Source organism: Orcinus orca, chromosome 2 (assembly GCF_937001465.1).
Source record: "Orcinus orca chromosome 2, mOrcOrc1.1, whole genome shotgun sequence".
NCBI classification, from domain to species: Eukaryota; Metazoa; Chordata; class Mammalia; order Artiodactyla; family Delphinidae; genus Orcinus; species Orcinus orca.
The window spans coordinates 178500514-178516968 of NC_064560.1; the positions used below are offsets into that span (position 1 = coordinate 178500514).

Here is a 16455-nt window from a genome sequence, read left to right on the forward strand (position 1 = left end):
TCCCAAGTCACGTTTCCAAAACATACGGAGTACCGCATAGCTAAGAATAACCTGACCTCACATCTGTCAACCAAGGGCAGAGTGACTTCGACTCCACCTCCACTAAAGATAAATGGATATCTATCTCTAAAAACTTCATAAAATGCACCAAAAACCTAGGATGTTTTTGAATGACTTATTGACTTTTCAGATTGTTCTTTAAGCTGTTTTTTAAACTTTAAAGGCAACACTGATAATGAACGCTTCCAAATGGTAAAACAGAAAATCCCCTTCAAATATAACCGGCCCGTAGAGGAGTGGCTGCAGGAAAAAGGTAACTGTCGTTAAAACTTTCATTTTAAAATCATTTGATTCTAAACCCTCATTTTTAAAGCCTGCAAATAAATGTTCCTTAAATGATAATCGCCTGCTGCATAAATGACTGTTTTAATTTTCATTATAATTTGTGTCAGCTTCCACCTGCCATATGTTGATAAATCATGCTATAATACATCGCCATTAAAATACAGTTAAAGGGACTAACATCTAGCTTTCTATCAGCATGACAACCACAAACAAGAAATTCCAGGCACCTCTAAAAAAGAAATGTATTATGGCAATTTAACCACTGCATGACATTATTTGTTAATTTGTTTTAAATTACCTCTTATACCAGAGCTTTCTAAAGAAATTTCAAAAGAACTTATTAAACTTACATCTTGAGGCTGTTTTGGCTTTACTATCTGTAGCATGGTTAATGACAACAAAAAAATCATAGATTGACTCTTGTAATTTAAACTGCTTAAATAACTGTTATAAGGGGGGCGACTTTTTTTTTTAACATTTGTTTTTAAACAAAGAAAAGAATGAGAAAGATGAATTTTGCCTTTAGAGTTAAACCTACAGAGGCAAATATGTTTCATAAGAAGTTAATGGTGTCCTAGTTGCTGACTGAAACTAAAAAAATAAACAAACTTATTCTACACTTTGGTTGTGTATTCGATATTTATGCAACAAAAGTGTACGTGGTTGAAAAAGGAAAGGTTAATGGAAGGCAAAACAGCAGTTTCTCATTTGCTGAAAGAAACAACCACTTTGTTAATAAAAGAGGGCAGCGGTTATACCCGATGTTAGAATTTTCTGTGTGGTTCCTATTTATTAGGAAGTGAATAATTGTCTTTCAATGACGAAAAAGTTTTGTCTTTAAGAAGCTATTTACTCTGTTCTTTCCTGAGCCAGTATAAGCTACTCTTGTAGCTTAAGTGAGTTTTATTTTACGTAGACATTAAGTGAGTTTTTAAAATATGTAGAGATTTGATTGAGTTATTTATAAATAGTAATGAGGTATATTAATATGCAACTTAAAAAATAAAGGACTACTACAGTTGTAAGTTGAGTGAAAACATTCAGACCTTTAAACACGGAAAATCCTCACTGAGTCTTAACTGTTTGCCCTGTTTTTAACGTACGTGGTCTAATTAAAAATAAATTAAGAATAACTCTAAAAAGCAAATAATTTTGTTCAGTAATCACCAGCTCATAAAGTCCCTTTAACATTAAAGATGATGACTGCCTCACTTCTTAAAAAGGAAAAGACAACTAGATGCATGTCTGAGTCTCATGTGCCTGAGAGAATTTTTTTGTTTCTTTCAATTTTATGTTAATAATATTTTATTTTACTCCATTGCCTTTTGAAGTCTAAGTTCAGTAGCATGCCAGGCATTTTCATTTGTATAAATCATTATAAAGTTACTAGTAGGCTTTTAGTTTTCCTTCCAATAGCATTGTTATCAGTTGGCTTTCATATAGAAGGATGCTTCCAAACACATAACAAAAGTTGAGTTGGTGGGACAGGGATAGGGGCGGTTTGGGTGGAAGGGAGGGAGGAATTCCAGTTTCTTAACTGAATATGTATATGTTTATATATGCTAATAATATTGAAAAGAATTATTTGCAAACTGGGAAGTTCTCTCTTCTATGTTATTTTAACCAAAATTACTTTTTTGTTTGATTTTGGTAAGTAACATTTATTCGTTCTGTTGCTTTACCTCTTCCTCTGTCTAGGTAACTTTCCCTTCAAAAGAAATAGAAAATGTATACCAAAAGACCTTGTAAGGACAATAAGTAAAACAGGGTAAATTCAGAAAGATGATTAGGCAGAGGTATTAGGAAGTAGCTAGAATCCTCTTTGGAGTTATTTCTGTCATTGGGGAAGAGATCTGGGTCACAGCATTCCCAAGTTTGTTTTCTGGCTCTGTCTGCTATTGACTGACTTTCTGACCTTAGACAATCCACTTAACCTCTTTATATCTCAGATTTCCCATCTGAGGAGAGGAGAAATAATACTGCCTATTCCCCAAGGGTGTTCTGAGGTTTAATTAATTAGTCTTTGTGCAACACTGACTGGAGACGTGCAAAGATTTAATTTAAGCAGTATGTGAACTTGTTGTCCAAATGAGGTAACAATTAATGACTTTCAGGAGGATGGGCACCCAAAGCAAAACACAAAGTAACCTGCTACAAACCCTGTACTGGTGTTATAACCAGATTTCGTATTATTGATGATAGAACAATTAATTATCAGACTGGAATATAATAATGGTCGCTCCTTATAAAAAACACGATTGATCATAATGAGGGACAATAAGGAGATCTGGCATTGATTTTGAGAAATCTTGGGCAGATGGTATGACTTTCTCCAGTCAGTCCCTTATATCCTTCATAGGGAGAGGGTAGTGATGATTGTTTCTCACTTATTCACTTAATCCTACTTACCTGAGAGAGAGAAATTGATCAGAGGAAGAGATGGCAGGAGACTTGAATATCCCCCTGTTCCTTTAGTGCTTGCCAGCTTTACTATTAACCACCTAATCTCAGGTACAGAAGGCTAGGAAAGGGTTTTAAAACATAAGGAAAGCAGACCTAGCCAGAAATAAAACATGAAACAGACAAATAAACAAAGGTCCAGATACTTCCTAGGGCATGATGGAAATCTGAAACACAGGCAGCCTCCTTCCCTATTTCACCCCACCGGTGTCTTGTTCTCAAGAAGTGATTAGTCAGATCTCTCCTTGAAAGAAGGAATAGGCAGAAGTGGAGCGGTGGCTTAATCGTATAGGCCAGGACACATGTCTTGCCTTTCTCCATGCTTGGGTCAGTCTTGAACAAGCAAAGACCACTTGTTGGAGTGAACTGTGGCAACTGGAATAAAGGAGATCCATCATTTCTTTTCTTTTTTTTTTTTACTCTGGCATCTGCGGCCGCAGGCTTGCCCCACATTCCGTACCCCTCCCTCCGCCATGGCCTGAGTGAGCCAGAGCCCCCAAATCAGCTGCTCCTTTTTTTTTTTAATTTTTAAATTTTATTTTACTTACTTTTTTTATACAGCAGTTTCTTATTAGTTATGTATTTTATCCACATCAGTGTATACATGTCAATCCCAGTCTCCCAATTCATCCCACCACCACCCGACCCCCTGCCGCTTTCCCCCCTTGGTGTCCATAAGTTTGGTCTCTACATCTGTGTCTCAGTTTCTGCCCAGCAAACCGGTTCATCTGTACCATTTTTCTAGTTTCCACATATATGCATTAATATACAATAGTTTTCTCTTTCTGACTTACTTCAGTCTGTATGACAGTCTCTAGATCCATCCACGTCTCAACAAATGACCCAATTTTGTTCCTTTTTACGGCTGAGTAATATCCATTGTATATATGTACCACACCTTCTTTATCCATTCATCTGTCGATGGGCATTTACGTTGCTTCCATGACCTGGCTATTGTAAATAGTGCAGCAATGAACATTGGGGTGCATGTGACTTTTTAAATTTTTTTTTGCTGTACGCGGGCCTCTCACTGTTGTGGCCTCTCCCGTTGCGGAGCAACAGGCTCCGGATGCGCAGGCTCAACGGCCATGGCTCACGGGCCCAGCCACTTCACAGCATGTGGGATCCTCCTGGACCGGGGCATGAACCCGTGTCCCCTGCATCGGCAGGCGGACTCTCAACCACTGCGCCACCAGGGAAGCCCGCGTGTGACTTTTTGAATTATGGTTTTCTCTGGGTATATGCCCAGTATTGGGATTGCTGGATCATATGGTAATTCTATTTTCACCTTTTTAAGGAACCTCCATACTGTTCTCCATAGTGGCTCTATCAATTTACATTCCCACCAACAGTGCAAGAGGGTTCCCTTTTCTCCACACCCTCTCCAGCGTTTGTTGTTTGTAGATTTTCTGATGATGCCCATTCTAACTGTTGTGAGGTGATACCTCATTGTAGTTTTGATTTGCATTTCTCTAATAATTAGTGGTGTTGAGAAGCTTTTCATGTGCTTCTTGGCCATCTGTATGTCTTCTTTGGAGAAATGTCAATTTAGGTCTTATGCCCATTTTTGGATTGGGTTGCTTGTTTTTTTTAATATTGAGCTGCATGAGCTGTTTATATATATTGGAGATTAATCCTTTGTCCGTTGATTTGTTTGCAAATATTTTCTCCCACTCTGACGGTTGTCTTTTGGTCTTGTTTATGGTTTCCTTTGCTGTGCAAAAGCTTTGAAGTTTCATTAGGTCCCATTTGTTTATTTTTGTTTTTATTTCCATTACTCTAGGAGGTGGATCAAAAAAGATCTTGCTGTGATTTATGTCAAAGAGTGTTCTTCCTATGTTTTCCTCTAAGAGTTTTATAGTGTCTGGTCTTACAGTTAGGTCTCGAATCCATTTTGAGTTTATTTTTGTGTATGGTGTTAGGGAGTATTCTAATTTCATTCTTTTTCATGTAGCTGTCCAGTTTTCCCAGCACCACTTATTGAAGAGACTGTCTTTTCTCCATTGTATATCCTTGCCTCCTTTGTCATAGATTAGTTGACCATAGGTGCGTGGGTTTATCTCTGGGCTTTCTATCCTGTTCCATTGATCTATGTTTCTGTTTTTGTGCCAGTACCATATTGTCTTGATTACTGTAGCTTTATAGTATAGTCTGAAGTCAGGGAGCCTGATTCCTCCAGCTCCGTATTTTTCCCTGAACACTGCTTTGGCTATTCGGGGTCTTTTGTGTCTCCATACAAATTTTAAGCTTTTTTGTTCTAGTTCTGTAAAAAATGCCACTGGTAATTTGATAGGGATTGCATTGAATCTGTAGATTGCTTTGGGTAGTGTAGTCATTTTCACAGTATTGATTCTTCCAATCCAAGAACATGGTATGTCTCTCCATCTGTTGGTATCATCTTTAATTTCTTTCATCAGTGTCTTATAGTTTTCTGCATACAGGTCTTTTGTCTCCCTAGGTAGGTTTATTCCTAGCTATTTTATTCTTTTTGTTGCAAAGGTAAATGGGAGTGTTTCCTTAATTTCTCTTTCAGATTTTTCATCATTAGTGTATAGGAATGCAAGAGATTTCTTTGCATTAATTTTGTATCCTGCAAGTTTACCAGATTCATTGATTAGCTCTAGTAGTTTTCTGGTGGCATCTTTAGGATTCTCTATGTATAGTATCATGTCATCTGCAAACAGTGACAGTTTTACTTCTTCTTTTCCAATTTGTATTCCTTTTATTTCTTTTTCTTCCCTGATTGCAGTGGCTAGGACTTCCAAAACTACGTTGACTAATAGTGGTGAGAGTGGACATCCTTGTCTTGTTCCTGATCTTAGAGGAAATGCTTTCAGTTTTTCACCATTGAGAATGATGTTTGCTGTGGGTTTGTCATATATGGCCTTTATTATGTTGAGGTAGGTTGCTTCTATGCCCACTTTCTGGAGAGTTTTTATCACAAATGGATGTTGAATTTTGTCAAAAGCTTTTTCTGCATCTATTGAGATGATCATGTGGTTTTTATTCTTCAATTTGTTAATATGGTGTATCACGTTGATTGATTTGCATATATTGAAGAATCCTTATATCCCTGGGATAAATCCCACTTGATCATGGTGTATGATCCTTTTAATGTGTTGTTGGATTCTGTTTTTTAGTATTTTGTTGAGGATTTTGCATCTATGTTCATCAATGATATTGGTCTGTAATTTTCTTTTTTTGTGTAGTATCTTTGTCTGGTTTTGGTATCAGGGTGATGGTGGCCTCATAGAATGAGTTTGGGAGTGTTCCTTCCTCTGCAATTTTTTGGAAGAGTTTGAGAAGGATGGGTATTAGCTCCTCTCTAAATGTTTGATAGAATTCGCCTGTGAAGCCATCTGGTCCTGGACTTTTGTTTGTTGGAAGGTTTTTAATCATAGTTTCAGTTTCATTATTTGTGATTGGTGTTTTCATATTTTCTATTTCTTCCTGGTTCAGTCTTGGAAGGTTATACCTTTCTAAGAATTTGTGCATTTCTTCCAGGTTGTCCATTTGATTGGCATAGAGTTGCTTGTAGTAGTCTCTTAGGATGCTTTGTATTTCTGTGGTGTCTTTTGTAACTGCTCCTTTTTCATTTCTAATTTTATTGATTTGAGTCCTCTCCCTCTTTTTCTTGATGAGTCTGGCTAATGGTTTATCAATTTTGTTTATCTTCTCAAAGGACCAGCTTTTAGTTCTATTGATCTTTGCTATTGTTTTCTTTGTTTCTATTTCATTTATTTCTGCTCTGATCTTTATGATTTCTTTCTTTCTGCTAACTTTGGGTTTTGTTTGTTCTTCTTTCCCTAGTTCCTTTAGGTGTAAGGTTAGATTGTTATTTGAGATTTGTCTTGTTTCTTGAGGTAGGCTTGTATAACTATAAACTTCCCTCTTAGAATGGCTTTGGCTGCATCCCATAGGTTTTGGATGGTCGTGTTTTCATTGTCCTTTTTCTCTAGGTACTTTTTGATTTCCTCTTTGATTTCTTCAGTGATCTCTTGGTTATTTAGTAATGTATTGTTTAGCCTCCATGTGTTTGTGTTTTTTATGTTTTGTTCCCTGTAATTCATTTCTAATCTCATAGCGTTGTGATCAGAAAAGATGCTTGATATGATTTGTTTTCTTAAATTTACTGAGGCTTGATTTGTGACCCAAGATGTGATCTATCCTGGAGAATGTTCCATGCACACTTGAGATTAAAGTATAATCTGCTGTTTTTGGATGGAATGTCCTATAAATATGAATTAAATCTATCTGGTCTATTGTGTCATTTAAAGCTTCTGTTTCCTTATTTATTTTCATTTTGGATGATCTGTTCATTGGTGTAAGTGAGGTCGAATCTGAATGAGATTCTTGCTGGGTAGAGTAACCTTGGTTGCAGTTTCTTCCCTTATATCACTTTAAATATATCGTGCCTCTCCCTTCCGGCTTGTAGATTTTCTGCTGAGGAATCAGCTGTTTACCTTATGGGAGTTCCCTTGTATGTTATTTGTCATTCTTCCCTTGCTGCTTTCAATAATTCTTCTTTGTCTTTAATTTTTACCAATTCGATTACGATGTGTCTCAGTGTGTTTCTCCTTGGGTTTATCCTGTATGGGACTCTGTGCTTCCTGGACTTGCGTGGCTATTTCCTTTCCCATGTTAGGGAAGTTTTCGACTATAATCTCTTCAAATATTTTCTCAGGTCCTTTCTCTCTCTCTTCTCCTTTTGGGACCCCTATAATGCGAATGTTGTTGCATTTAATGTTATCCCAGAGGTCTCTTAGGCTGTCTTCATTTCTTTTCATTCTTTTTTCTTTATTCTGTTCTGCAGCAGTGAATTCCACCATTGTGTCTTCCAGGTCACTTATCTGTTCTTCTGTCTCAGTTATTCTGCTATTGATTCCTTCTATTGTAGTTTTCATTTCAGTTATTGTGTTGTTCATCTGTTTGTTTGTTCTTTAATTCTTCTAGGTCTTTGTTAAACATTTCTGGCATCTTCTCGATCTTTGCCTCCATTCTTTTTCTGAGGTCCTGGATCATCTTCACTATCATTATTCTGAAATTTTTTTCTGGAAGGTTGCCTATCTCTACTTCATTTAGTTGTTTTTCTGGGGTTTTATCTTGTTCCTTCATGTGGTACATAGCCCTCCGCCTTTTCATCTTGTCTATCTTTCTGTGACTGTGGGTTTTGTTCCACAGGCTGCAGGATTGTAGTTCTTCTTGCTTCTGCTGTCTGACCTCTGGTGGATGAGGCTATCTAAGAGGCTTGTGCAAATTTCCTGATGGGAGAGATTGGTCAGATCCATCATTTCTAACCAGTATAATTCAACTTTGCATTTCAATTCTCTCTGATCTTCTTTTTATTTGTAAGCAAGGGCAGAATAACATCAATAGGAAAATAAGATGAGGACCATTACAGATGTGAAGTACTGTTGTGGATATTAGAAATATAAAATTTTCTACCTATAATCAGTTATAAGCATTAACTGATTATCAGTTTTTGGCTATATATAAAAAAGGAGATGAATAAGCATTAATATTATGGTTGGCCAACAGTTATGTGAATGGAAGGGATAGCTTGGCACTGAGGTGTAAGATACTCAATTTTAGCCCTAGAGATCTCTTACTAGGCAAATTCTTATTATGTTAACCACTGCAAATGCCTATGCAAGGCCAGGAGCATTTTTTTTTTTTTTTTTGCAGTACGCGGGCCTGTCACTGCTGTGGCCCCTCCCGTTGCAGAGCCCAGGCTCTGAATGAGCAGGCCTAGCAGCCATGGCCCACGGGCGCAGCTGCTCCGCTGCATGTGGGATCCTGCCGGACCAGGGCACAAACCCGCATCCCCTGCATCGGCAGGCGGACCCTCAACCACTGCGCCACCAGGGAAGCCCGGCATTTCTTTTTATAGTAAGCTTAGGGCTCCCAGAATAAAGCTGTTGTCAAAAAATAAACAGTAAAGAGTTATGAGCTCCAGGCCATTACCCAGTATTATTGGGCATTGAACTTTTTGCTGCATCTTATGTGAGAAATGAGAGGCCAAAGGATAGGCAATGATGCATGTGCACAGGGCACTGAAGGAATTGATGGGAAAATAATGGAAATCTATTAGATCTATTTGACTGGACCCTTAGGATCTGGGCAATTCTGTTATCATTAAAGCCAGCAGATTCCATTTCCATGCTCCAGATATTTTTATAGAGATTATTTTCACTATAACAAAATTATCTGTCCAAATCATCATAGTGAAGTGTCGTGTTTGAAGCTTCCAAAGGGGTATTAGTTATAAATCATTCTTGACTAATATGCCCTTCAGCATTGCCCAGTGAGTGGAGCTGGGTCTTGTACAAAGAATTCCCTCTGAGCAGATGCATTTTCCCTTCTCTGTCCCTTCTGTTTCGTCCGTTTTTCTACATTGAGTAGGGACTCCACATTATACACCAGAAATTCAAGGATAGCTACTCACTGTGTAGGCTTAAAGGCCATGTAATAGTGGTAGAGGTTAAGCGCCCAAATATCACAGCATGCCTCTATTCATATTTGAGATTATATGAAAACCTCAGTCTTTAAAAAAATATATTCCCTTTTATTAAAAAGGCAAGTATATCAGAACATTGTTTCCAGTCATTAATAGCTAAAAATATTCAGGCAATTAGATTAAGAATGAATGAAGTATTGTTTGATCACTAACTAAAATGGAGAAGAATTCAGAAAGGATATATTTAATTCCATTAAAAAATTTTTCCACCTTTCTCCATATGGAAAAACAGAAGAAAATAATCTGGAGAAATAATAGAATAGAAGGCTCTAACCTTTAAAAGGTATTTAGATTTTTCTGGGAAACATCTCAAACTTAAGAGAGGCTTTTTAAAGTAGGAATAGTTGGGGGGAAGATAAGTTGAGTTACACTATTCTAACCTCTGTTCTACCATCATTTCATTCTGATAGTTTTCTGTCCACAGAAGCATAAATGGTTCCCCAAATGGGAACTTCAAATGAGGTGAGCTACTCTTTGCTTCAATTCATTAGCATACCTCTATATCACTTTAAGGTGTTTTATGTGTAGCTTTTTTCATTAACACCTATCCCTCCTCTTAAAATTCATTGATTCTGAATGACATTTTTTTTCTTCCCCCTTTTCTCACTGACATGATCAATGCCTACTTATTTTCATATCTCAGAGGGAGATTTAGTTGTGTGACTGTAATCTCTCCCCTCCTCCAAATTAATAAAGATGGGAAATAATCTGTCATAATGTTTATTAAATAGCAAGTATGGGTAGAATATTATGCATTAGGAAGATTTCTAGGAAATGAGGTGTTTGGTGACCAAAATGTTTATTTTTATAAGTATACAATAAATCCAAGTCTCTTAGCTAGAATCTAAGTTAATTTCAGTTAATTTAATTTAATTATCAGACCTAGTTTTTTAATTCAGTGTTCTGTGTTACCTCACTGAGTCTTTATTTGCCATATATAATTCTTTTTAGTTTTCATTGTGTTACTTTTTAGGTTAAAAAATCAGTACAGTAAGTATTTATGATTTATTATTTTCATCACCTGTTTTTTTTTTCTGTCATCCACAACTGCATAACCAGGAGGACTATAATACTGCTCATCATTGAACAAGATTTCTCCTGCCTCACAATAAAGAGATAGAGAATCTTTTATTCAGGTTATCTAGGATATTCAGCTAGACAGTGGAAGAGATAAACAGTGAAATATTATTTGCCAATGTCTGTATTGAATTTTTGTTACCCAATTTTCTTCCTTTCAATTGCTCAAGGAAGCCTGTTTTGATGTCTGGTCCATTCAGACCAGGTAAGGCAAACAGAGAAAATGTACAGGAATAATGATGTTTCCTCCACCCAACCCACTAGGCCGGCAGTTAACCATCTTCAACACCCAGGCGCAAATAGCTATCGGTGGAAAGGACAAAGGACGCCTCTTCCAAGGCCAGCTTTCTGGGCTCTATTATGATGGTTTAAAAGTACTGAACATGGCGGCTGAGAACAACCCCAATATTAAAATCAATGGAAGTGTCCGACTGGTGGGAGAAGTCCCATCAATCTTGGGAACGACACAGACAACCTCCATACCACCAGAAATGTCTACCACTGTCATGGAAACCACCACTACAATGGCTACTACCACAACCCGCAAGAATCGCTCTACAGCCAGCATTCAGGTAAGCCTTTCTCCAACAATTAATTGACTCCGCATCTTGGTCTTTGAGATATTGCTATCATGGTCAGTGTTACTACGTAGCTAAAGTGTCTGAATGACTATGTTTGTAGGAAGGATGCCTGTAGGAAGGATGGTAAAGCTCTTTTTCAAAATGAGCAAATTTTCACTATGAAATACTCCCACCTCTCATTTTATTACGTTTCTTTTCACTAGCCAAAAGGGAAAAGGGGGAAAGGAAAATTTTTTATCATAGGAAAGACTGTATCCTAGTTTAATTCTATTCGCATCCTCCTGATGGCTTTGCTAGGACGTGAATTGTTCATTTTTGAGGCCAGTGGGTAGCATTAAATCAAGGGCAGATGAAGCTAGAGGTTCAATTAATCCTTATAAAATGCAGTATTTGTATTTGATAAGTGTTGATTATTCACTTATTATTTTTGGCCCACTTCGTTTCCTTTATATTATATTGACCAAGGTCCTAATTACATTAGAAAATTCGAAGGTCTGAGTTTAGCTATGTAGGAAGTCCTTAGTTTTGTGGTTAACGTTTTTGTTTTGTTACTTAAAAGTAATTATACCCAAGCTAAAGCTAATGCTTTGCTGACTTCCTTGGCATCTCATAAATCTAGTTAGTAGAGGGGAGAAGGTTAATCGAATTTTTAGCCTTAAATGCTCTGGCAAAAAATAAAGACATTCCGATTGCTTGTGGGAAAATGACCCCTAGTCTAGTTAATATCTGCAGAAGATTCAGTAGGTCAGTACTTGTCCTTTCTGTTTCTTAGTTTTAAGACATTAGCCAGGGGTTCAGTTGAGTCTTTGACATCACCCTTCCATTGACTTCAGAGGACATTATAAACCTGAAGTCAATAATCAATTAAACCCCCAATGTGTTCCCATTCTTCTGAATTAAGTTTATGAGAGTTAGGCAGTGGTAAAAGTGTTGTCTACCTTTTCGCTTTTCTTTGAGTAGAAATATCCAGACCATTCCTTATGTGACTCCACAGGAACAATTGGAAGCTGATGCACTGATGATGTTATCAGGCCAATTTAATGTGTTTTAGAAAAGCTACTAAGAAGCTGGTTACTTAGCAGTCTTATAGTTGCACGTGTTGTTACATGTATACCTTCGCACATGCTCCAGAAAAATAGCTTTTTCTCTACTGATATTAAAGCAATAACTCCTGACACTTCACTATACTCACTGAAAAGAAGATAAAAGACAATATATATTTCTATTATGACTCTCTATAGCTCAAGAGCAGATCTGTTTATTGTGGGTGAAAGGATAGTTCTATCTGCACAGGTCTTGGCAGACTTGTTCTGTCTTTGTCAGAATACATTCCACTAACCCTGTGGGAAGCAGAGAAGCATATGGCTTTTTCTTCATAGGAATGGATGGTCCTGTAGTCCTTTTCAAGGCCAAATTTTTACTGACCTCAGAAGGATTTAATGTTACATGAGGATTCAGGGACTAAGCCATGGTAATTATCAGTCTGGGGCTTTCCTTCCTGCAGCACATACATAAATAGGAGCAGATTGGGTGAGTATTTGTACAAACTAAGGGAGCCAGAGTAGGATACAAGGTACAAAAGTCTTATAAGTGAGTATGATTCTAAACATCATTTAACCTGTTGTCATTTTAGAGGTCAGCAGCTGTAGACAGCTGGAGGATGCCCTCTCTAACAGCCTCCTTTCTGGTGTGTTTCTTTTTCTTTAGTCCAGTAATAATTGGATTACATCTACATGTCTTTCCTTTTGCTTCTACAGAAAAGGCTATAAAAATGAGTTATAAATCTGTTGATGCTCTTTGTTTTTAAAGGTGTATAAATACATAAAGTAGTCTTGGAGGAAAGCCAACAGACTAGCAAAATTAGATTAGATGGGGATGACAGATAAAAAGGCCTCATATTCTTTGTAAAGATTAGCTAAAGGAAATAACTATGCCAAGGGTTTTGAACTGTTTGTTCTGCCAACTAGCCATAAGAACTTTGCCCTGGGCAAAACGAAATAGCCTGCCTGTCTCCAAGTCTATCCCTGTCTTAAATACATTCTGTAGATCATGTGAAGCTTGTTTTAGGACCGGGGACCCAACTACCCTTGGATTCTACCCAAGGTTTAAGGCAGTTTCCAGACTCTGAAGACTCTGGGTGAAGAAGGTCAGTCTCAGGAGTTCTTATGAGCCCTGTGTGAGCCCCTAATTTTCTTGAATGAAATGGACTCATAAAGATTTGATCTCTGGGAAATCTTCAGAAAAAAGAAAAAGAAGGGAGGAAGGCTGGATTTCATGTTCACTAGATCCATCATTCACGTTTTCACCTATGTGTGAAATCTTACAGCCATTCCCAAATGATACTCTGTTCTGTCTTCCTTTGCTTTGATAATATTGCTAGAGTAGAGTTGTCCTAAAAGTAGACTCTTCCGGAAGAAACAAAATAAGCATGTGCATTCACAAGTATAAATATCTGTTTATTAAAAATCCACCGGTTATTTCTTTAAGCGTAAGGTAAGAAAACATCATTTGAGCAGTTCATTTCTGATAGACCTTGGTTAATGTTGATTTTAAATCAAAGGAAAACTGCAAAGCGCTTTTAGTGATGCTCTTAACTGTGTGTGAATGTGAACAAAGAGTTTGCCAACTGATATGGCCCTCTAAGGCTCTAGCCTCCTGGAAGTAATAGGCGCTTTGATCTTTCTGATACTCTAGTTTGTTACAAAATACTTGTAAATTGCATGGACTATGTTAAATTACTCACAGCTGCAGTGCCAAGCAGGAGGGGAGTTTGGGGGAGAATGGATACATGCATATGTATGGCTGAGTCCCTTTGCTGTGCACCTGAAACTATCATAACATTGTTACTCAGCTATACTCCAGTATAAAATAGTTTTTTTAAAAAAAAGAAGGATGTCTCTAGATGCCTCCCTGAATAAAAAAGGAAGTTAAGGTTGAGAAAGCAGGTGGGTGCATTGAGAAAGCAGGTGGACAAGTGATAATTCTCAAATAAAGGTCTGGCACTTAGTAGGTGCTCAGTAAATATTTATTGAATAAATCAGAAAACAAGATAGGCTTTATTATGTACCTTATCATCATTTAACAATCTGAAGTGTCATGACTTGTGGAAGGATTTCTCTCTAAGATGATCAGTGTGCTTTGGACAATTTTAATTTTTTTTCCAGTGGTAAAACTATAGCAGAATGATTAAATGCATGTACTTGAAGTCAGACTGCCTGGGTTTAAAACTTAGTTTCTCTTCGTATTAACTAAGTGACCCTGGGCGAGTCGTGTATGTTGTAGTTACCTATTGCTATGGAGCAACCTGCCATAACTTAGTAGCTTCAAACAACAACTATGTCATTAGATCTCAAAGTTTTATGGGTCAGAAATTTGGGCAGGGCTCAGCAAGGCATTTCTTCTGCCTCACATGGAATTGACTGAGGTCATTCAGTGGCTAATCTGGTCTGGAGGGTCTGGCTTCACACATGCATCTGGTGCCTTGGTGGGTGAACTGGAAATACTGGACTCGGCTGGGTCCACGTCTCTCTAGGACTCCTCTCATAGAGGCTCAGGACCCCTGGAGAGAGTTTTCCAAGTCTCACTCTCAGGCAGTGATGTATAAACCTCATTTCTCAATAGGAGGGGTAGCAATAATTTGCAACCAACCTAAATCTACCACATTGTAAAGTTGGAGGGAGGGAAAGGTACCACTAGTCCTTATAAGATTGTTGTGAGGATAACTGAGTTAATAAAAGTAAAATACTTACAAGAGGTATATCATGAAGAATATAATTAAATATATTTTAACCTTGTTATTATTATATTTTGTCCTCAACATTTGGTATGCAAGCCAATACCCTCTCAAGCAAGGATCTAACTCAGAAAATGGGGCTGCTTCTACTGATTGTAGTGTCCGTAGTTCAGAGTGGGGCTAGGAGGTTTTGGAGGATAGGGATTTGAAGGAGGCTCAGAGTAGAATTTGGGGGCTGAAATTAGTCCTGGCAAATAAAACGTCTGTAAGATCTCCGGAATGGACATCTCACTACCCATCTTTAATTTTCTTTTCCATTTTTAAATCAACCGGGAGTGCTATGGGCCTTGGAGAGTATGTTCTGTTATGAAATGGGTCTATCCACATGTATTTTTGGTGTTACAGAAAGAGGAATCCAGGTTCCTCGCCATCATGGAGCTTACAGCGTAAAGTGGACAAGAGGGCTTGACATTAGCTATCAGTATGAAATAGTGACTTACAAGTGATGGTGTGTTGGGGCGTGAGGAGTGGTGTATGGGATGGCATGGCTGGATCTTATGAATGAGGTGAGAATGGAACTGGGACTTGGATACATGGCGCTAGGAACAAACCCCAGGTTGGCTGAATGTGCAAAGCTAAATTGACAAAGTCAGAGATGATTCCTAGAGAGATCGCCAAGTCCAGCTAGAACAGAGAGTGCATAGAGGGGATTTGTGAGATACAAGAGATTCAGATTCTGAGAGTCTTGGCCTAAAATGCCCCCAAACAGGAGAAGTCCAAGAGGGGAGAACTGGATCAGGTTGCCTGTGGGTCTTACTACCAGGGATGCCCCAGAGATTGTACAGGCACATCCATTGCATTACATCTGACCCCAGTGTTGGTGGGTTACTGTCATGATGCCGGTAGGTCAGCTTCTCAGGTGGAAAAGTTCAACTCAGGCTACACTAAAATTCCTTAGTCCTTACTCAGGATGGAAGGGAAAAGTGAGGAATAAGAGTCTTTTAGGGGTAACTCTCAGCCACCATGACCAAAGTGTTCTTGTGAGAGAGGAAAGGGCCAAGAGGAAAATAGTTCCAAGACTAATGTGTATTCTCTTACCTTAGTGCTACAGACCAAGTTATCAGTAAAGAAAGAACTCAGTGTGTTCTGTGTTCAGCAAATCACCATTTGGAATCATTTATAAGCTATTAGCAGAATACTGATCATGACCCGCTTTTTCTGAACTGGGCATTGGTAAAGTCACCTTGACATTGGCCAGGGCTGCCTGGCACCAGAATATTACCAGAAAATCACAATGTTCAGCCTGGATTGGAACTACCTTAATAAACAGTAGAAGTGAAAGACTTGAGAGCTTTGTGAGATTTCATTCTTATCTCAAACTCACAAATTTGGTGGGCAAATGTGAACCATTTTCAAAAATTATGGAAGGAAGCCACAATTATTCAGGTTTTGTAACAATACCTATATGGAAAGTCCTCGTGGTCTGCTTTCAGTTTTAGGCTGGGGACAGTCAGAAGCACACTTCAGCCTTGATATTGATTATTGGAAAACAAAACAAAGCAAAACCTGTGATTAAAAAGTTGATCCTTCACACTGTCTGTCCCGGATGCAGTCCCAGTATGCTGAAGGAAAGAGAGAGAAATTTAGAATCAGAATTTCTGGGTTGGACGCCAGGTTCTTCCAGCCACTTAGCTGTGTCTCTCTGGGAATATTGATTAGACCCTCTAAACCTCAGTTCTATT

The 16455-nt window shown here is 38.1% G+C and overlaps 1 protein-coding gene across 12 annotated transcripts in view; it reads left to right on the forward strand.

Moving 5' to 3' along the window:
• NRXN3 (neurexin 3) overlaps positions 1 to 16455 on the forward strand; it is a 1701263-nt gene that overhangs the window by 1533910 nt on the left and 150898 nt on the right. For 6 of the 12 annotated variants that reach the window (XR_004479740.2, XM_033415363.2, XM_049705303.1 and 3 more), the window contains 2 exons: positions 224 to 313; positions 10664 to 10971. Coding sequence is in view for 11 of the 12 variants with exons in the window: in XM_033415363.2 (XP_033271254.1) it covers positions 224 to 313; positions 10664 to 10971 (398 nt within the window). In the remaining variant the exon portion in view is untranslated. The remainder of the gene's footprint in view (positions 1 to 223; positions 314 to 10663; positions 10972 to 16455) is intronic. The other 6 variants (XM_033415434.2, XM_033415250.2, XM_049705304.1 and 3 more) reach the window with 1 other exon arrangement.